The following is a 22,390-nucleotide window of genomic DNA, read 5'->3' as shown; positions in this document are numbered from 1 at the left end:
TGTGAAAATGTCTGGCCATAGGGAAATATTACCTTACTTAGAAACAGATGAGGATTGGCAACAAGAAGGGGGATCAGGCCATAGAAAATAAACCTCAATGAATTCTGTCTAGCTTATGCAAATGTACAAGGTGTCCACAAAGTCTGGGTACATGGGGATTAACACGTACTTTAAGAAATTATTATTATTTCTTATATTTAATTGTTTATGTTATTATTTTATTTACTCCATGTGCCCAGACCTTGTGAACACCCTGTAGATTCTACTTCTTGCCACCATGTGAGCAAAACAGTGAGATGATGTCTAAATCCACTGTTGACAAAAACATCTTATCATTGTGCATTATTGGAATAAAGAATATTTCTTACTAGAAAAACAGGTGAGGGTTGGCAACAGAAAGGTCATCCAACTATAACATGCTGCTTAGATTAAATTTCTGATCTCTGTCCAATCCATATCATCATGGAAAATTGGATGTAAAGTTAACAAACAGTAACAAAAACACTTGTTGCTATTCTTGATTCAAGAAAAACAAACAGTTAAATAGCAGTAAATGGTAACTGACGGTATTTTCTAACACATAACAGTTTTCTTTTTTCTTTCATGCTGATGTAAAGAAAAGGTCAGACTAATTTAATAACATAACATGCCAAGATCTTTTCATTACATTATACTGAAAATATTTTATTACTCATGACATGGAAAGGAAAAAGTCAGACCATTAGAGAAGCTTGGCGTCCCAAGGTCTCATAATTCCTGTCCAGTAGGCAGCTCAGTTAAGGGTTTCTACATAATTTTTTAATGACTTTTGTCAGAAGTGCAAGGGGCAAAATTACATGGTCCTTCTTTTCAGGGCTTTCAAAATAGTGATGGAGACTAGCAACCTGGTTTAAATGCTTTCAAGGCAACAAAAAGCCTGTATATATAAATGTATGCGCACACACACACACACATCGTTTGTTCTATTATTTTCTTATCAGTTTCATGCTTTCAGCCAGAGGTAGTCTTGCTGGGGCACTGCCATTAATGTTAATGTTTGATTATTTTAGACTCAATTTCCTGATCTTGGTGACGTTTACATACACACACAATGTATTGTATATGTATATATATATATAGAGAGAGAGATTGATAGATATGAGGGGGTACTGAAAAGTTCCTTGCCTTAAGGGTATCACGAAAAGCCTAGTTGGAGGTCCAGTCTTCAGAGTTCTTTCACAGGGCTTAGAAAAACTGAAGGACTGCTGCAATAAGTGTGTGAATCTGAGAATGGAATATGTTAAATAAAATCATAATTAACTGATCCTTCAGTATTTTCTTTTATCCAAAGCCAGGAACTTTTTGGGACCCCCACATAGATAGACAGACAGACAGAACACACACACACATGCATATATATATATATACATACATATATATATGTACAATAAATAAATAAAACATGAAGGATTGTTTATAAGATATTTAGTTGCACTACCTTACATACTTTTCATTAACAAAAGCTGATTATTAGTTATACAAAGTTAATTACATAACCAAGCTGTACAGTCAAATCGTCAGAGACAGGTAAGCTTTATACACAAAATTACTGCATTATAGAAATGCCAACATACATACATACATACATCATCATTTAACAGCCATTGACCATGCTGCTATGAGTTGGATGGTTTGACCAGGGCTGTACCACACTCCAGTCTGATTTGGCATGGTTTCTATGGCTGGATGCACTTCCTAATACCAAACACTCCAAGAGTGTAATAGGTGCTTTTACATGACACTGGCATCGGCCACATTACCTCCATGGGGCCCAGCACTTGAATGGTGCTTTTTATGTGACACCAGTATCAGCCACATTGCCTCCATGAGGCCCAATGCTCGAATAATGCTATGTGCTACTGGCATAGATGCCATTTATGATAGATAGATAGATAAATAGATATAATTGTTAAACAGGACAGCAAACATTAAAGCAAGGCACACATCTCAAGTCATATACAATATTATTATAGGAAGAAATTCAAAATCTTACAGCTGTTTCTGAAATATCCCCGACTATGGGATATTCCATTAGAGAAAAATAGGGAAAATGAGAATGGTATATATTAATAAGATGACAACATAGAGTAAGGGAGTAAAAGAATAAGGAGATGGAAAGAAAGAAGCATAAAGGTTCATACATACATACATGCATATGTATGTATGTTCATTTTATACCTGTTTTTCCATACGTTAGCTGAATATATAATTGAGGCCTTGTTTTACAGCTGGGTGCTCTCCTGTTACTAACCTTTACTTGTCTCTGAAGTAATAGATCTCTAATTGTTTCATATGTTTGAAGGTGCAAAGCCAGTGGAAGATTTGCTGATTGGGGAAATGACATCATCAGCATTGGTAGCTGAATTGAATTTTTTTTAGGAGAGGCATAAATGTAAAATACACACACACAAGTATAAAATTAGCACTTAATTTTTTTTTAATAATCAAGAATTATGATAGACTTAATGAATTAACTTATTTATTGAAAGATAATTTTTTACAAATTCAAATCTTATTTTAATCTTTTGTGCAAAAATAAAATTTCAGTCCATGATTGGAATTTAAATTTCAACACTTTAATACAGGTGTTTGGTATTAAAAAGATTGAAGTTTGTGGTAAATTAAAACACAAAAAATTGCATTTAATTCATCACTTACATCTGACAAATGTGCTGATGTGTATGTGGAAATGAATTTGGAGAAATACTAGAGGTGTGTAGAAATTTGAAAAGATTTGCTTGTAATACTGTGAAGAAAAGTGTAAACTTACTGAGTGAAAACAGTTCTTGCAATAAAGAAGGAATTTTTGTCAGTAATTGGCCCATGCAAATCTGGGTCAGATGTGAAATGAAAGCTCCATTTCAACTGGTAATAGGCCCAGTGCAGATGTGAAATGTAGGTTCCATTTCAAATGGTGGGCCCTGGTCAGATGTGAAATTCAAGCTCGTCTCAGTTTGTAGCAGGTCTCAGACAGATGTAAAACATAGGCCCATTTCAAATGGTAATAGACCCAGGACAGATTTGAAATGTTTGCACTATTTCAACTAGATCCAGACCAGATGTGAAATGTAGGCCCTATTTCAAACTGTTCATTAAGTACTTCTGTAATTAGTGCAATATGCATATAATTTACCTATGTGTTATAGGTATACAGCACTTATATGTTATGCATGATAGATTTACAAATAACAAAAAAGAACAGAAGAAATAAAATCATTTATAAATAAAAAGAAAGGCAATTCTTTACCAAAAGATCCCCTTTTGCCTCTAACGGGTGGTAAAGCACTTCAAAGTCATAAGCTTGTGCCCTCTAGTCCACCTGCCCTCCGCCCTTATTCTAACTTAGTTAGTAGTAGAATAAATAGGGATAAAGGGACGACAGTGTATGGAATGTGCTTTGCAAATCACAGTTACAAATATTTGGGGTGGATGATGGTTGAGGGAATAAGGTGGGTAAGAAAATATATGCATGTATGCATATATATATAGAGAGAGACAGAAAGAGAGAGAGAAATTTATCCAGTTTGATATCAACTGATTATATATAAATAATCTATATAGCAGCCGATATCAAACTGAATAAATCTAGTTTGTTCTTTTTGGTGGGGAGTCTAATGACTGAAACAAGTAAAAGAATATATATGTGTGCACACGTGCATGTGTGTGTGTGTATGCATGCATGTGTATGTTTGTGTGTGTGTGTGTGTGTGTACAAACAGGTATGTAGATAGATAGATAGATAGATAACCAGAGGCATGAACTTAGATATAAGTTTCTCAACTTCTGACTCCAGGTTGTAAAACAATCTGATGGCTTGCCAAATTTGTTAAAAGACTTCCAACAGTACCTCTATTCTGTTGCATTATCTTTTTGGCAACTTTAGACATGCCACATCTGGGAACTGGTTTAATAGGTGCTGGAAGTGAGCTGGTATCATAAATCAGTTTGTTCATACGGCCTCCTCTGTCGAGATTTGATATATGCTGGCCTTCTCTTTTCACCCGAGCTGCAGGTGCTGCTGCTATTTCTGCATCGTTGTTGCTGCTCAGTACCTTTCTCATTTGCTCTCCTTTAGTGATGCTGTTGACTGCCTTTTCCCAGAGGCATAAAGAGTTTGTTGTATTTTTTATGTGAAACACAGTTGGAACTGGCTTGCTTTTGGGGGGTTGACTCAAGATAGCAGCCATTGAAGCCCCTGTAATCAAAATATAAAAACATTGAGAAGGAATTTTCATGATTTCAATTAAAATATTCAGGAGTGGCTGTGTGGTAAGTAGCTTGCTTACCAACCACATGGTTCCGGGTTCAGTTCCACTGCATGGCACCTTGGGCAAGTGTCTTATAGTATAACCTTGGGTCATCCAAAGCCCTGTGAGTGGATTTGGTAGACGGAAACTGAAAGAAGCCCGTTATATGTGTATATATATATATATGTGTGTGTGTATGTATGTATGTATGCATGTATGTGTGTGTATATGTTTGTGTGTCTGTTTGTGCCCCCAGCATTGCTTGACAACCGATGCTGGTGTGCTTACATCCCTGTGACTAAGTGGTTTGGCAAAAGAGACTGATAGAATAAGTACTATGCTTACAAAGAATCAGTCATGTGGTCGATTTATTTTGTAAGCATGTCCATGAATATTAGACATTTGAAATTCAAAAAGTGGCTCAAGGTTGTTGTTGGAAAGGTGGTAGGTGATATCTTGTGGGTGACTAACAAATCAGTTGTCAGACCTTGGAACTTTAATGCGTCCATGCTAAGAGTTCAGAGTATGGTAGATGTCTGACGGTTGCATGTTTCTGCACAGTTTCCAAGAGATTGGTCATAATTAATATTAAAAAAAAAGCAAGTAACATACATAGTACAAAAAAGAACTTCAAGTAACCATATACCTTTAGCTGCTTCAGCTGTGACTTTGGCTTCTGGTTTTACTCTGGGAGCAGGTCTGTAAGAGGCAGGTTCATTTACAGTATGGTGTAATAAAGTTGATATTTTCCAATTTGGTTGAGAGGTTCTCCTTTCTTCGGTTTTTCTGTGGTTTGCATTTTGTTGGTTGTTAGAGCACAGAAGACTGGCCATTGCATTTCCTTTCTGGCTCTATACGCAGAATTCATTTGAAAAGACAAAGATAAAATAAAACCTCTTTCAGCATTCAGAATCCACACCATTTTTGATGTCATAAAAGATACACAGGCATACTTGAAACATCCTAATTTCAACACAGCACATATATGGCAAAAAAGTTATTTAGTGTGCAGGTGTGGCTGTGTGGTAAGAAGCTTACTTCCCAATCTCGTGGTTCCAGGTCCAGACCCACTGCATGACACCTTGGGCAAGTGTCTTCTACTATAGCCTTACTGAGTGGTTGGTGCTAGGAAGGGCATCCAGCTGTGGAAATCCTGCCAAAACAGTCGCAGAAGTCTGGTGCAGGCTTCTGCCTAGACGGGTTTTGTGAAATCGTCCTATCCAAGGTAGCATGGAAGGTGGATGTTAAACGATGATAATGATGATGATGATGATGATAAGAGGTAATAATAGTGCATTAACATTTAAAAACTTAAAGCAACTTTGCATATAGGACCAGGGCTATATGTATCTTGTATGCCTTCAAATATGGTAAAACATAAGGTGCTCTTTTCAAGTCTCCCTAAACTGTTGATATAAAAAGTCAATAGATTTGTGTCAGTGTTAACATTACTCTGAAAGGTGAGTTAACTCACCTGTTTATATCCATCTATTTACTTTTTATCTTTCACTTGCTTTGCAGGCATTGGACTGCGATCATGCTGGAGCACCACCTTGAAGGGTTTAGTTGAAAAAACTCCAGTACCTATTTTAAAGTCTGGAACTTATTCTACCAGATGCTTTTGCCAAACCACTAAGTTATAGGGACAAAAATAAACCAACACTGGTTGGCAAGTGTTGGTGGGGACAAATGCAAAAAACACAAACACAAAGATACATTTATATATATGTATGTATGACAGTCTGCCACACAATTTCTGTCTACCAAATTTACTCACAAGGCATGGTCAGCCCAGAGCTATAGAAGATACTTGCCCAAGATGCAATGTAGTGGGACTGAACCCACTACCATGTGGTTGCAAAGTGACCTTCTTAATCACACAACAATTTATATTTTCCAAATTATACCATCCGTTTTGGAACAATAAATTCATTGGTTATAGGTTTCGAATATAATTATTATTAATTCGAATATAATTATTTACAATATGTATTTTGAACCCACTTTTCAATTTAAGGTTTTCTTTGATTTTTAAAAAAATAGAATGAATCTATATTGAATTCATTTGTTTTGTTTATTTTGTTCATTGCATACCTAAGACCGTTATTTGAAACGACCAATGAAACAGATCCATGTTTTTTAATTTATATTAGTTTTGATTGCATTGTCATTTCTCTCCCATTTCTAACAAAACTGTCCAATGAACGGGAACGTGAAACTCTGAGTAACAGCTTTTTGTTATATTTCTGCTGCTTTTAAATAAAGTATATATATATATATATATATATATATATATATGCGAGTAAAAATAAATACAAAAAAGGTGGATTTTTTTGTATGATTGTGTATAGAGGAATATATTATTTTGCTTAAAAGAGTTCCAACACTGTCTGTTTTTTTATGTTTTCTTTATATTCCTGCAGAACTAATGTGGGGTATAGAATATGGAATATACAATATATAATATGATATACAATATACAATATAAAATAAAATAAAATAAAAATGGATGGCACCATGAAAGAAAGTATTGAATGTAGATGAAATATTGAGTGTTCAATATAAAGGATCAAATATATAAATATATAAATATAAATATATATATATAAAGGCGACTCGAGTTTCAGGGCTATTTCCCTTCGTCATGGCCGATGCTTGTACATATGTGTTTATCTTCTGAATATATTTAGTTATTTGTAAGTCTCTCTCTCATTATGTGTGTGTGTATCTATATGTGAGCGTGTATATATGTATATTTATATATATCAAGCCTATTCATGTTTATTTAAATTACTGTCTCCACATACAAAACACACACATATACATGTATGTATAAATACGTTCCCCTAATCATAGCTGGGAGGGTAGCAACTCCAAATAAGCAGCAACCTGTCCAACCCCTTCCAGGATGCAAAGCAAATATAAAATACTGCAGCTGTTGTATATATATATATATATCATTATCATCATTTAGCATCCTTTTTCCATGCTGACATGGGTTGGACAATTTGACAGAGAAAGACCAAGTAGAGGGCTCCACCAGGTTCTGTCTGTCTGTCTGTCTGTCTGCCTTTCTGTATGTCTGTATGTATGTATGTATGTGTGTATGTATGAGGTCCCAACTATACATGAGACAAAATAAGTACATGTTAAAAGGACCAAGGCTGTATTTAAAATAATTTTGGGGATTAACCTGGTGGGTGAAAAATAAGCTATATTTAATATAGTTGTGAGGATTAGCCTAGAAGAAAACAAAAATTCTCATTTAATATTTCACATTCAGCATTTATTGTGTCTCATTGTCTTGTCATTTCTACAATGGAAGTACTGAGAGAAGGCCATTGTTAGATTGTACATAGAGCATCAGTAGCCCTTAATCTGGTTTTCACACACACAAACACACACACACACACACACACACACACACACACACACACACACACACACACACACACACACACACACACACATACAAACAAAGAGGGAGAACATTTGTGGTGAATTAAAGCAGAATTTAAATCTCTTGTACACTGACTGTAAATCCTCATTTGTAGCTACGAGGTACACTTGTACCTAGGTACATTTCAGGAATGTACCAACAAATTTACATAAAAACTAGGAATAGGTGTAGGAGTGACTGTGTGGTAAGTAGCTTGCTTACGAACCACATGGTTCCGGGTTCAGTTCCACTGCATGGCACCTTGGGCAAGTGTCTTCTACTATAGCCTTGGGCCGACCAAAGCCTTGTGAGTGGATTTGGTAGACGGAAACTGAAAGAAGCCCGTCGTATATATATATGCATATATACATATATATATATATATATATATATATATATATATATATATATGTGTGTGTGTGTTTGTGTCTCTGTGTTTGTCCCCCCAACATCGCTTGACAACCGATGCTGGTGCGTTTACGTCCCCGTAACTTAGCGGTTCGGCAAAAGAGACCGATAGAATAAGTACTAGGCTTACAAAGAATAAGTCCTGGGGTCGATTTGCTTGACGAAAGGCAGTGCTCCAGCATGGCCACAGTCAAATGACTGAAACAAGTAAAAGAGTATAGTATGTTTTTTTACAGAAAGAGCAGAGAAAATTGATGCACATTCTCCAAATCCTATCTATTAGTGTCAAAATAAAGATTTGTAAGATGGGTGTATGTATAAACAACTTAGCTAACATGCCAATTCAACCACATATTTACAAATACCAGGAACTTTCTTAACCCAAAAAGTCTTGTCAATTTGTTAGCAACTGGCATGAACTCTTTTGAGAAGAACTTTAGCAAAACTCAAAGAAAAAACACACACATGCACATGCATACATTTTTGTTTACATACCTCAGCAATTGACAACGCTTCTGGTCTGATTCGGGTTTGGTTTGGAGTGTCAGGACGTGGGGTGGCCTGGCAGTGAATAATTTTACTCACAGATCCTTGTCGGCTGTAAACTAAATTTTCTCGGGATGCTTGTGAGGGGCACCTGGATTTCACATTATTATTACCGTTATTCCCTGTAAAATAAGAAGACTCAAAGAGATTTAAAGATCCTTTATGCATTGTTGCATATTCCTCTGCTTCAGGACGGACCCTTGAATTCGACATTGGACGAGCATTCTTTGGCTGGAGATCAAACCCAGGATAAGGTCCTTGACAACTCTCATGAAGTCCTCTGGCTGTCATTGTTCTGTAAAAAAAGAAAAAAAAAGAAATTAAAAACAAGAATATGAAAAAATATAATAATAATAATAATATCATATTGGTTTCAGTAACAATCAAACCTTTGTGTTCTTTTATTCTTTTGTTAGTTCCACTTGCTGGATTATGGCCATGATGGAGCATTGCATTAAAGGTTAGTAGTCTATCATGCCAACCCATTCAGTCCAGTGGTTATTTTATCAAACCATTGTTTGTTAAACGGCTAAGTTAGTTTCCCGAAAGAAGGGACATAACTAATTTAACAGTTGTACGTACACACACACACACACACACACATACAGAGTCAACAGATGAGATCCAGAGGTTCTTGGTATAGAAAACACTTAGCAGCAGTCAAAGGATTTGAGCTTAAACTTCAATGTCTTTATGAGAGACCAATTCTGTGAGGTAAAGAGTGGCTATAAAGGGAATCCAGATGAGCAGATACAGAGGCAATTATGCAGATAAACAAATTAAATCTAACAGCTGGGGTTTGATATACAATATATGTATATATATATATATATATATATATAGACACACACACACATACACACACAAATATATATATAATGTTGATAACAAAGAAGAGAGTGGAAGTTTTATTCACACCTGAAAACTTCTTTATTTAAAAGTTTTCTACAGCATATATCAGACCTACATATGTTTCGACTGCAGATATGTATATATATATATATATATATATATATAGAGAGAGAGAGAGAGAGAGTGGGGGTAGAAACAGAGAAAGTTAGAGAAAGAGAGTTTTGCTGCTTTGGTCACCATTCTGCTAACTTCACTCTCACAAAAACTCCCTTGAGTCAAACCTAACACAAAATTTGAACATAGAATAATGAGGGAGAAGCTAAAGGCCAAGTTATGATAGAGCGACAATGTAACTATTTATTGTAAATATGGTAAAATCTTGAATTTCTGGAAACTGGTGATGTTCTGTGCCAACTAAGTTAATCTATAGGAGAATTCATAAAAGAAGTTGAGCAGGAATGGAAAATATCCAGCAACTTAAACACTTGTCTTTTTGAGAGAGGAAAGGAGAGTGAGACAGACAGACAGAGAGACAGAGAAAATAGAGGCACCATTTCCTATTTCAAGCTTTTGTCCTTTGTTTGAAAATGTGGAAGCACAAGGCTTAGTGGTTAGGGTGATGGATTCATGATTGTGAGATTGTAGTTTTGATTCCTGGACCAGGCAATGCATCGTGTTCTTGAGCAAAACACTTCATTTCATATTGCTCCAGTCCAAGCTGGCAAAATGAGTAATCCTGCAACAGTGATGTCTCATCCAGGATGGTGGAGGGAAAGTATATATGTACCATGGGAACGGGAGAAACCAGCCCTAGGAGTGTATATGACTCAGGAAGGTTCTCTCTCTCTCTCTCTCTGTCTTCCTCTCTCTCTCTCTCTCTCTCTCTCTCTGTCTTCCTCTCTCTCTCTCTCTCTCTCTCTCTCTCTCTCTCTCTCATTTCCAAGGTAATAAAATTGCAGATGAGAAAAGAAAAGAGGTAAAGGAGTGAGTGACACAGAAAGGTTGATATAGGAAGAGGAGGAGGAGGAAACTAATGCAAGGTGGTGTGAGTAGTGTGGGAGATGGTGCAAGTAGAGTTGGAGGTAGTGTGAGCAGTTTGGGAAAAGGTTAGGGCAGTGCGGGAGCAGTACAATGGGTGAGGAAGTAAAATGCTTAGAAGGAATGGTTGAAGTTTGTAGCATGATCTGACATGTGATGATTGCTTCTAATGTGACACCGGAATGAATGCTTTTTATGTGGCACCAGCACAGAACTCTTGTAGGCCAATCCTCTTTACTAGAATGAGTGACCTTAACACTTCTACTGTGGAGTTTGGGTCTTCTTGAGTACAGGAAGGCATCATGTATTTCAGTCCTTTGTCATTTCATTGGAAAGGTTCAGTGTCTTGAGGTTGTCCTTCTGTACTTCGTCCCATGTCTTCCTGGGTCTCTCACTTCCACATGTTCCATCTACTTTGAGAGATTGGCACTTTTTTTTTATGGAGCCGTTGCCGTTGCCAGTACCGCCTGACTGGCCTTCATGCCAGTGGCACGTAAAAGCACCCACTACACTCTTGGAGTGGTTGGCGTTAGGAAGGGCATCCAGCTGTAGAAACACTGCCAAATCAGTTGGAGCCTGGTGTAGCCATCCAGTTCACCAGTCCTCAGTCAAATCGTCCAACCCATGCCAGCGAGGAAAGCAGACATTAAATGATGATGATGATGATAATAATGATGATGACGATGATGATGATGATGATGATGATGATGATGATGATGATGATGTTGGCATCCATCTGCATCACATGGCCAAACCAGTGCCGTTTTCTCTCTTGCTCATTGTGTCTAATTTCTCTTATGTCAAGCTTTTCTTTCAATACACTTACATTACACATCCTGCGGAGTATACTAGCGTTAGTGCCCCAGCACAACTGCAGTCCAATGACTGATGCAAATAAAAAAGATAAAAGGCAAAAAACAAAAGAACTATATAACTATGTCGGAATACGAACTAAAGAAGACAAAACATAAAACTGGATACAGAAAGTCATACAACCTAGCACTCAATTTTCTTAGACAACTGTCCTCGTTTCAGTATAATTGTATAATTATATTGATTCAGAGGAGATTCAGAACCTGTACATTGATTTACACAGATTAAATACATTAAAATAGGTCAAGGTTTCCTCTACATACATACCACATGTCTTTCTTTCGCTTTGAACTTATAAAATCAATGCATTTATTATACTGAAACAGAAGATATAAAAAAAAATTCCTTATATATGTATATATCATCCTCCTCATCATCATCATCATTTAATGTCCATTGTCCATGCTGGCATGGGTTGGACAGTTTGACCAGAGCTGGTAAGCTGAGGAGCTGCACCAGATTACAGTCTTTTTTTTTTAACATGGTTTCTGTGGCTGGATGCCCTTCTCCATGCCAATCACTCTGAGAGCGTAATGGGTGCTTTTATGTGCTACCGGCATGGGTGCCAGTTGCATGACACCAGTATCTACCACAACTATGATTTCACTTGGTTTGACAGGTCTTCTCAAGCACACCATATTACCAAAGGTCTTGGCCATATGTCATTCCCTCCGTGAGGCCCAACGTTCAAAAGGTACTGGCATTGCCCACGACTATGATCTCACTTAACTCAACAGGTCTTCTCAAGCACAGCATATTGCCCGATGATTGAAGGGTACTTTTAAACGGGCGGTTATGCAACATTGTTATCGGCCATAAATATAATCTCACTTGGCTTGTCGGGTCTTCTCAAGCACAGCATATCGCCAAAGGTCTCATTCGCTTGTCATTGCCTCTGTGAGGCCCAATGTTCAAAGGTCATGCTTCACCACCTTATCTCACGTCTTCCTGGGTCTATCTCTTCCACTGGTTTCCGCAACTGTTAGGGTATGACACTTCTTCACACAGCTGTCCTCATTCATACGCAACACATGACCATACCAGCGCATACTCTTTTGTACACCACATCTGATACTTCTTATGTCCAACTTAATGTTTTCAAGCAAATTTGTCTTACAAAACTTTCGTCAAACCAAGGTCGTAGTAAAAAGACTAGCTCAAGGTACTGCTTAGTGAGATTGGACCTGAAATCATGTAGTTGCTACATGAAACTTAGCCATGTCTGCATTCAGGTAAATTAAAATTAAATCATCCATGTTTAAGTAAGCTAACTTGAAGTGTCCTAAATTCTCTCTCTCTCTCTCTCTCTTACTCTCTCTCTTTCTCCCCCCCCCCCCACATACACACACATACTCTTTCATCATTCTTTTTTCTCATATTAATATATCTCCTCTATTCTCTCTTTCTCTCACATAGATATTTTCTCTTTCTGTCTCTTTCTCTTTCACACACAGTTATGCATCCTCTTTCTCTCTCTCTCTCCCCCTCCCCTGTCTCTTCCCCCCCCTCTCTGCCACAGGAATACATTGGGTGGTTGGAACAGCTGAAGAACTTCAACAGGAGAAAATGACATGTTAAATGTAACTTGTGTTTATGTCAATAAATAGAATAAATAAATATTAGTGTATCATTGTATGAACACACACACACACACACACATCAGCATATGAACATCATTGACTAAACTAAGTCTGAAATCAAGGATTTTAATATTATTCTCTGCAGCAGACAGTAAAGTATTTCACTTCATTCCTAGGAGCATTTCAATATTATGGGAAAAGCATGAATGTCACAACTGCCAACATTTTTCCCTTTAAAAATTAGTTGTATCTCAGTGCATTTTATAGCATGTACTGATGTACAGGGTGCTTTTCCATGGTACCAGCACTATATATATATATATATACATACATATATACATACATATATACATACACATACACACACACATATAATCATCATCATCGTTTAACGTCTGCTTTCCATGTTGGCATGGGTTGGACGATTTGTCTGAGGACTGGCAAACCAGAAGACTGTACCAGGCTCCCATCTGATTTGACAAGGTTTCTACAGCTGGATGCCCTTCCTAATGCCAGCCATTCCAAGAGTGTAGTGAGTGCTTTTTACGTGCCACTGGCACAAGGGTCAGTCAGGTGGTACTGGCATTGATTACGCTTGAATGGTGCCTTTTATGTTCCACTGGCATGGGAGCCGGTTGGGTGGCGCTGGCAATGACCATGCTCAAATAGTGCTTTTTGCGTGCCACCAGCACAGGTGCTAGTCAGGTGGCGCTGGCATCAGCCATGACAATGACTTCACTTGACTCAACAGGCTTTCACAAGCACAGTTTATTGCCCAATGATTGAAGGGTACTCTTAAATGGGCTGGTTATGCTGCACTGGCATAGGCTACAGTTACGGTCTCGGCTTGCCAGGTCTTCTCAAGCACAGCATATCTCCAAAGGTCTCGGTCACTTGTCATCACCTCCATGAGGCCTGACGTTCGAAGGTCGTGCTTCACCACCTCATCCCAGGACTTCCTGGGTCTACCTCTTCCACAGGTTCCCTCTACTGCTAGGGTGTGACACGTTTTCACACAGCTGTCCTCATCCATATGCAACACATGACCACATCAGCACAGTCGTCTGTCTTGCACGCCACTTCTGATGCTTCTTAAGTCGAATTTTTCTCTCAAGGCGCTTACACTCTGTCGTGTATGCACACTGACATTACACACACACACACACACGCATGCTTGAGAGGACCAGTTCAAGCCAGGTGAAATTGTAGTTGTGGCTGATGCTGGTGTCACTCTCTGGCACCTGTGCCATTGGCATGTAAAAAGCACCTTTCGAGCCTCGTGGAGGGAAAGTGGTTGAGCTCTTTTCAAGTGTTTGGCTTCATGGAGGCAATGACCAAGACCTTTGGCATTATGTTGTGCTTCGGAAAAAGACCAACCAAGCTGAACAAAACTGCAGTTGTGGCAGATATCAGTGTCATGCAAATGGCACCTGTACTGGTGGCACATAAAAGCACCCATTACACTCTTGGAGTGGTTGGCATTAGGAAGGACATCCACCCATAGAAAGCATGTTAAACCAGAGTGGAGTCTGGTGCACCTCCTGCACCTCCAAACTCAATATATATAAATAGATAGTCTCCATTACTACTGCCTATGATTTGATCTCATTTATATATTCACTATTTTGAGCTATGCTAATTTTAAGGATCTTGGCACACAGCTTTGCTTCTGTAAGATGAAGTGCTTTTATTTGCTTTTATTAAGAATTACAACCCTTTTATCTATTATTAGAATACCTGATAAGTATAAGAATTACAATTGCTGACAAAACTTTCACAGACATATTTTTGAATTGATTGTATATCTTATATGTGTTATGAGAATATTTTGAAATGGTTTTATTTATATATATATATATATATATATATATATATATATATATATATGTTGCATAATTAGATAGATAGATGGATAGATTGCGAGCTAGATAGATAGATAGATACACAAACAGACAGGCATGTAAGCAAGTGGACAACTTGAGAGACAAATAGGTTGATAGATAGATATATAAGCAGAAAGAGAAACAAACAGACAGACAGGCACTGCCAAACAGACACATAGAGAGATAGACAGATGGAAGGATGGACAGGTGGATAGATAGACAGACAGACAGACAGATAGATGGATAGATGGACAGATAGACAGACTGAGCAGTATTATCTTGCAACCCCCATTTTGCTTATAATGAAAATAAAAGTATCTCTTGGGCTGTGGTAAATTTATTTAATGTGTAAGAGTGGGTTGGGCATAGAAGTTAGGTTAGTGCTTCCCAAAGTCCCACAAGCACCAGGTGTATGAAATAATTAAATAATTATGTTTGTGTATGTTTTGTGAATAAATATATGTGTGCACATATTTATATATATATATACTTATATATATGCATATCCGTACATAAATGTGTGTGAATGTGTGTGTGTCTACATATACATATAGGGATATATATACATTTATGTATATGTATGAGCTTCCTATATTTATATACTATCAAGGCTATATTACTAAAAAGCTTGCTTCCCAATCACTTGATTCCAGGTTCAGTAACACTGCGTGGCACCTTGGGCAATTGTCTTCTACAATAACCCCTATCCCCTGGGCCGACTAATGACTTTTGTATGGATTTGGTTGACAGAAACTGAAAGAAACTTATATGTATATATGGATTAGAAGCAGTTCAAGGTATATAAACAAAATTGAACACACATACACAAGGAGTGTGTGTTGTTTGTTCATGGGTCAGCTGCAGTTTTTAGGCGTAAGAAAATGTATTCTCTGTGTGCCTGGTGTAAAAAACAGCTGCAAGTAAGTCACTGTCAAACAAGACAACTCACATCAGGTCTCTTCTCAGAGCGACAGACATTGATGTTTTGTCATTGTTTTGACTTATCAATGCCGCATACTGAACAAGGTCCTCTGCAAGGTATATCGCTAACTATGACTACATGCTAAATGGTTTAGACACCATCTGCTAGCATGTCTCAATGCTTCATACCACAGAAAAAATTCAAATAGGAATTAGAAGTAGCTTGAAGTATATAAACAAAATTGAACATACATACACAGGATATGTGTGTTGTTAGTTCGTGGGTTAGCTGTGGTCTTTCAGCATAAGCTGAAAGTAAACCATGGTCAAGCAAGTGATCTGGAGCAATGTGAAATGAAGTGTTTTGCTCAAGAACACAACACATTGCTTGGTCTAGAAATTGATCCCATGATTGCTAGATCATAAGTGCAACACCCGAACCACTAGGCTATGCATCTTCATATGTATGTGTGTGTGTGTGTGTGTGTGTGTATCTCCTGTGTGTGTTACAGTCTGTGATAGTTGTAAACGAGTGCCACCTTTATATAAGTAGTGTCTTTCATTTCCAATTTTCCATGGAAACGTATCTGGTTACTCTTTTACTCTTTTACTTGTTTCAGTCATTTGACTGCGGCCATGCTGGAGCACTGCCTTTAGTCGAGCAAATCGACCCCTGGACTTATTCTTTGTAAGCGTAGTACTTATTCTATCGGTCTCTTTTGCCGAACCACTAAGTTACGGGGACATAAACACACCAGCATCGGTTGTCAAGCGATGTTGGGGGGACAAACACAGACACACGAACATATATACACACATACATATATATATACATATATACAACGGGCTTCTTTCAGTTTCCGTCTACCAAATCCACTCACAAGGCTTTGGTCGGCCCGAGGCTATAGTAGAAGACACTTTCCCAAGGTGCCACGCAGTGGGACTGAACCCGAACCATGTGGTTGGTAAGCAAGCTACTTACCACACAGCCACTCCTGCGCCTATATGGGAAATATTACCTTACTTGGAAACAGGTAGGGATTGGTGACAGGAAAGGCATCTAGCCATAGAAAGTGAACCTTATCAAATTCCATCCTGCACAAGCAAGCTTCACATTAAAACAAATATGCGTGTGTGTGTGTATATATATAATTATCGAGTTGGATAAAATAGCCAAGTGAATGATTATTCAGATTTAAATGTTTGGATTGATACTTAATGAGAGTCATAAGGGAAGTTAAGGAGACTTTATTGTCCTGTGAGAGTAAGGGAGGAAAATAAAGGATATTTTCATAAGCAAAAATAAACTGAATATAAGAGAAGTGTAAATTAGAAAGTGGGTGTGCAAACTGTTTAGAATAATGATAATAATTAGATTATTGTGTATAGTGCTCAGGTGCACTACAACTCATCAAAGGTGCATGTATAGTACATGGAATTATGTACAAAAGTCAGGAAAGTGAATAGTGTATGAGTCAGGATACACGTGTGTGCCTGTGTATGGAAGGGGGAGGGATATCAGGTGTATTGTTGGCAAATTTCAGGAAGCATTGAGGTTTTAAAGGATGCAAAGTCTCAGCAACTAACAACTGATACAAGTTTCCCAATGTATGTCACAATATGTATACAGATATGAATATATACATACACACATATGCATATATTCATGTGTGTGTGTGTGTGTGTGCGTGCATGCATGCGTATGTGTGTGTGTGTATGTGAGAAAATGCGTGTGTGTGTGTGTGTATATATATATATATATATGTGTGTATATATATATATATATAAAGTAGACTTACTTGCAAAAAAGGACGTGTGCGTTCAATAATGTAATAATACAAAGAATATATATACATGTATACACACATATATGTACATACTTACATCTACATGTGTATATATATGCATATCAGGGTACAGGACGTTAGAACAATGAACTACAGACAACGGAACGAACACATAGGAAAACGGAAAGCCACTTGGAATATCCCTTCATCAGCTGTCTCTATTCTAACTAGACGTTTCGAAGATAAAACAGAACGTACTCTAGAATAGTCTCTTCCTGAGTAGTGGATCAACCCACTACACAGAGGATTCCAAGGTGGCAAACACAAACCAAGACAGGAAAAATTGGACAGTGAAAACAACATTCAAAAGCCGTACAGCCAAACGCGAATCTGTCTTGAAATTCCTCTGAACAATATTTGGATCTACTTATCATACATGAGGAATTATCTTGAATGTTTATTCTACTTGCATTCATTGGTGTCTCATTGCTTGACATAGTTAACCAAATTCATCTAACACTGAGAGTTTTATTGATACCTGCCTGAATTTTTTAATCTCTTTTTATTTATATATATATGTATATATATGTGTGTATATATATATATATATATATATATATATATATATATATATATATATATATATATATATATATATATATATATATATATATATGTATATATATATATATATGCACATACATAACCAAACATGTACACAAATGTTACAGTTTATAAATGATAATTAAAGTTTGTACTCAGTACATGGTGCAGAATGTATTTGTAAATTTATTTAAACTGAGAAGTTGGTTGGCGACTACTTGACTTTCATTATTCTCTGCAGTCTCTCAGCTGACACCTGAAAGATTGCAAATCTTGAAATTTCAGTGGTGGCTAACAACCTTAGTTCAAACAAATATATACATGGATGTGTATGTGTGTGTGTGTGTGTGTGTGTGTATTTGTGTGTGTGCATGCATACATACATACATACATATATACATCATCATCATCATCATCATCGTTTAACGTCCGCTTTCCATGCTAGCATGGGTTGGACGATTTGACTGAGGACTGGTGAAACCGGATGGCAACACCAGGCTCCAGTCTGATTTGGCAGAGTTTCTACAGCTGGATGCCCTTCCTAACGCCAACCACTCAGAGAGTGTAGTGGGTGCTTTTACGTGTCACCCGCACGAAAACGGCCACGCTCGAAATGGTGTCTTTTATGTGCCACCCGCACAAGCCAGTCCAGGGGCACTGGCAACGATCTCGCTCGAAAATCCTACAGGAGCCAGTCAGGCGGTACTGGCAACGGCCACGCTCAAAATGGTGCATCTCATGTGCCACCCGCACAAGAACCAGTCCAGGGGCACTGGCAACGATCTTACTTGGCTTGCCGGGTCTTCTCACGCACAGCCCATTTCCAAAGGTCTCGGTCCGTAGTCATCGCCTCGGTGAGGCCCAATGTACGAAGGTCTTGCCTCACCACCTCAGCCCAGGTCTTCCTGGGCCTACCTCTTCCACGGGTTCCCTCAACTGTTAGGGTGTGGCACTTTTTCACGCAGCTATCCTCCTCCATTCTCACCACATGTCCATACCAGCGCAATCGTCTCTCTTGCACGCCACAACTGATGCTTCTAATGTTCAGCTTTTCTCTCAAGATACTTACACTCTGACGGGTATTCACATTGACATTACACATCCAACGGAGCATACTGGCTTCATTCCTTGCGAGCTTACGTATGTCCTCAGCAGTTACAGCCCATGTTTCACTGCCATGTAGCATGGTTGTTCGTACGCATGCGTCATACAGTCTGCCTTTTACTCTGAGTGAGAGTCCCTTTGTCGCCAGCAGGGGTAAGAGCTCTCTAAACTTTGCCCAGGCTATTCTTATTCTAGCAGCTACACTTTCAGCGCACCCACCCCCACTACTAACTTGGTCGCCCAGATAGCGGAAGCTATCGACTACCTCTAGTTTTTCACCCTGGAATGAGATAGAAGTTGTTTCCTGTTTGTTTGCAGTCTTTATTGCACCTGAACATCTGCCACAAACAAAAACTAACTTGCTAGTTAACCTGCCTTTGATGTTGCTGCACCTCTTATGTGTCCATAGCTTGCACCGGGTACATCTTATAGAGTTACTACCTACTCCTTTTCTACATACTGAGCAGGGCCATCTACCTGAAGGGGTTTGTGTTTTATCTACCTTCCTACTTATTAGGATTTTGGTTTTAGCTAGGTTGACTCTAAGGCCCTTCAATTCTAGACCTTGCTTCCACACCTGAAACTTCTCCTCTAGTTCTGATAGTGACTCCGCAATTAGGGCAAGGTCATCAGCATAGAGGAGCTCCCAGGGGCAACCTGTCTTGAACTCCTCTGTGATTGCCTGGAGGACTATGGTAAATAATAGGGGGCTGAGGACGGAACCTTGGTGGACCCCTACCTCTACCCGGAATTCATTGCTGTACTCATTTCCAACCCTCACCTTACTGGCCGCATCTCTGTACATGGCTCGCACAGCTCTCACTAGCCATTCTTCTATCCCAAGTTTCCTCATTGACCACCAGATAAGGGATCGGGGGACCCTGTCAAAGGCTTTCTCCATGTCAACGAAAGCCAGGTACAGAGGTTTATCCTCATCGTCGTTGTCGTTTAACATCTGCTTTCCATGCTAGCATAGGTTGGAGGGTTTGACTGAGGACTGGTGAGCCAGAAGGCTACATCAGTCTCCAATCTGATCTGGCAGAGCTTCTACAGCTGGATGCCCTTCCTAACGCCAACCACTCCAAGAGTGTAGTGGGTGCTTTTTACATGCCACCAGCCCGAGGGCCAATCAGAGGGTACTGGCATCAACCATGCTCAAATGCCAGTACATACACACACGCGCGTGCGCGCGCACACACACACACACACACACATATGTATATATACACACATGCATACATACATACATGCATACACACACACATATTTATCCATACATGTATACACACACACAAATAAATACATAAAATATATATACATATATATATACTGGCCATGATGAAATACCACAAGGTATAGAAAATACGTATTCGCCTTTATATTTTTATATATTTAATCCTTTATATTGAACACTCAATATTTCATATATTCAATAAGACATATTCCATATATTCAATAAGACATTCAATACTTCATTTCATTGTACCATCCATCTTTTTTTATATTATATATTCCATATTCTATATCCCACATAAATTTTACAAGAATATAAATAAAAAACATAAAAAACAGACAGTGTTGGAACTCTTTTAAATAAAATAATATATTCCTCTATACACGATCATACAAAACCCTTTTTTTTGTATTTATTTTTACTCACACACACACACACACACACACACACACACATATATATATATATATATATATATATATATATATATATATATATTTGAAGGTTTGGAGGTGATGTACAGAAATTATATAGAAAAAAATTAAGGTACTCAGAAATCTGGATGTTTGTACATTTACAAATTTTTATTAATGTCACATTAAATAAAGCACTTTTCACCTAGTCGTGTAGGATTTTCAAATATATATATATATATATATATATATATATATATATATATATATATATATATACACATATATACCATTTAATAATCTGAATGGAGGCAATGCAAGCAGAAAATAAAGCAGTGTATTTTATATACATACACCCCCCACCCCCACACACATATATATATACACATACATATATATATATCTATATATACACATCATGACCTGAACTACGTGGCCACTTAGACACACAAATATGGATAGGTAGATATAGATATATATATACATATTTGTGTTCATGGCCAAGAGACTTACCATTTAAATTGCCAAGTGTACTAAGCTGAAAATAGATCTTAGGGATTAACAACAACTTACTCTACCACTACACAAAAACCAACATTGTTTTGTTAGTTTGCAGTATCAAATTGAATAATTACATCTGTATATAACTTGAAAAACATGTGTGCCTCTCTAAACTGATTTGCCCTTGATAAAAAAATTGGAAGGCAGAGTTTTTGGTGCTGCCCTTTGGGGCCAATAGGATTCGGTTATGAGATTGGCTGCATTAACAGAATAAAATTGTAAATGCTGTAGATTTCTGATTAATTTTTCAATGTAGAAGGTACAGGGGAAGGCATGCCTATGGCTGCAGGAATGACTGTGCGGTGAGAGAGAGGAGGAGGAGGAGGAGATGTGTGTGTGCGTTTTCCTGTCTTGAAAAGTAGGGATGTGTTTCATTGTTGTAACATTGAAGTTAACACCAACTCATTGTGCCAGTTAGACAGTCTTTTGGTTACTTCACAGACTACTGGACTGCTGCTCATCTCCTGCTTTTATGATGTTTTGATGCTAACATGAGACAAACCTCCCTCTGGATAGAACACTAGCCCAGCATAAGTAGCTTTTTCTGTGAGAAAATCAAAACTCAGTAGGTGCAGTCATGACTGTGTGGTAACAAGCTTGCTTACTAACAACATGGCTCCGGGTTCAGCTCCACTGTGTGGAACCTTGGGTAAGTGTCTTTTTCTATAACCTCAGGCCAACCGAAGCCTGGTTAGTAGATTTGGTAGACTGAAAATGAAAGATGCCCGTCATATAGTTGAAATTTATAGAAACACAAAAGATGAAGACAGGTGTATGAACAACAAGCAGGTGTATTAATTATTAATTTGACGCTCAGAAAAGTGAAAGTCTGTTATGTTTAGAGCCCGCATGTATATTTATG

At 38.0% G+C, this 22,390-nt stretch overlaps 1 protein-coding gene across 2 annotated transcripts in view; it reads right to left on the bottom strand.

Annotated features, from left to right (window-relative positions):
* Positions 1–2,501: 2,501 nt before the first annotated feature.
* LOC106867260 (uncharacterized) overlaps positions 2,502–22,390 on the bottom strand; it is a 36,935-nt gene continuing 17,046 nt past the window's right edge. For both annotated transcript variants that reach the window (XM_089357893.1, XM_089357892.1), the window contains exons 2-4: positions 8,629–8,974; positions 4,933–5,137; positions 2,502–4,234 (exon numbers count right to left, since the gene is read on the bottom strand). In XM_089357893.1, the coding sequence (XP_089214019.1) occupies positions 3,816–4,234; positions 4,933–5,137; positions 8,629–8,970 (966 nt within the window). In that variant the 5' untranslated portion in view covers positions 8,971–8,974 and the 3' untranslated portion in view covers positions 2,502–3,815. The remainder of the gene's footprint in view (positions 4,235–4,932; positions 5,138–8,628; positions 8,975–22,390) is intronic.

The sequence above is a fragment of the Octopus bimaculoides genome, chromosome 9 (assembly GCF_046866305.1).
Source record: "Octopus bimaculoides isolate indiv1 chromosome 9, ASM4686630v1, whole genome shotgun sequence".
Classification (NCBI taxonomy): Eukaryota; Metazoa; Mollusca; class Cephalopoda; order Octopoda; family Octopodidae; genus Octopus; species Octopus bimaculoides.
The sequence above is the reverse complement of the archived record's forward strand: the minus strand, read 5'-3'. Positions and strand labels throughout refer to the sequence as shown.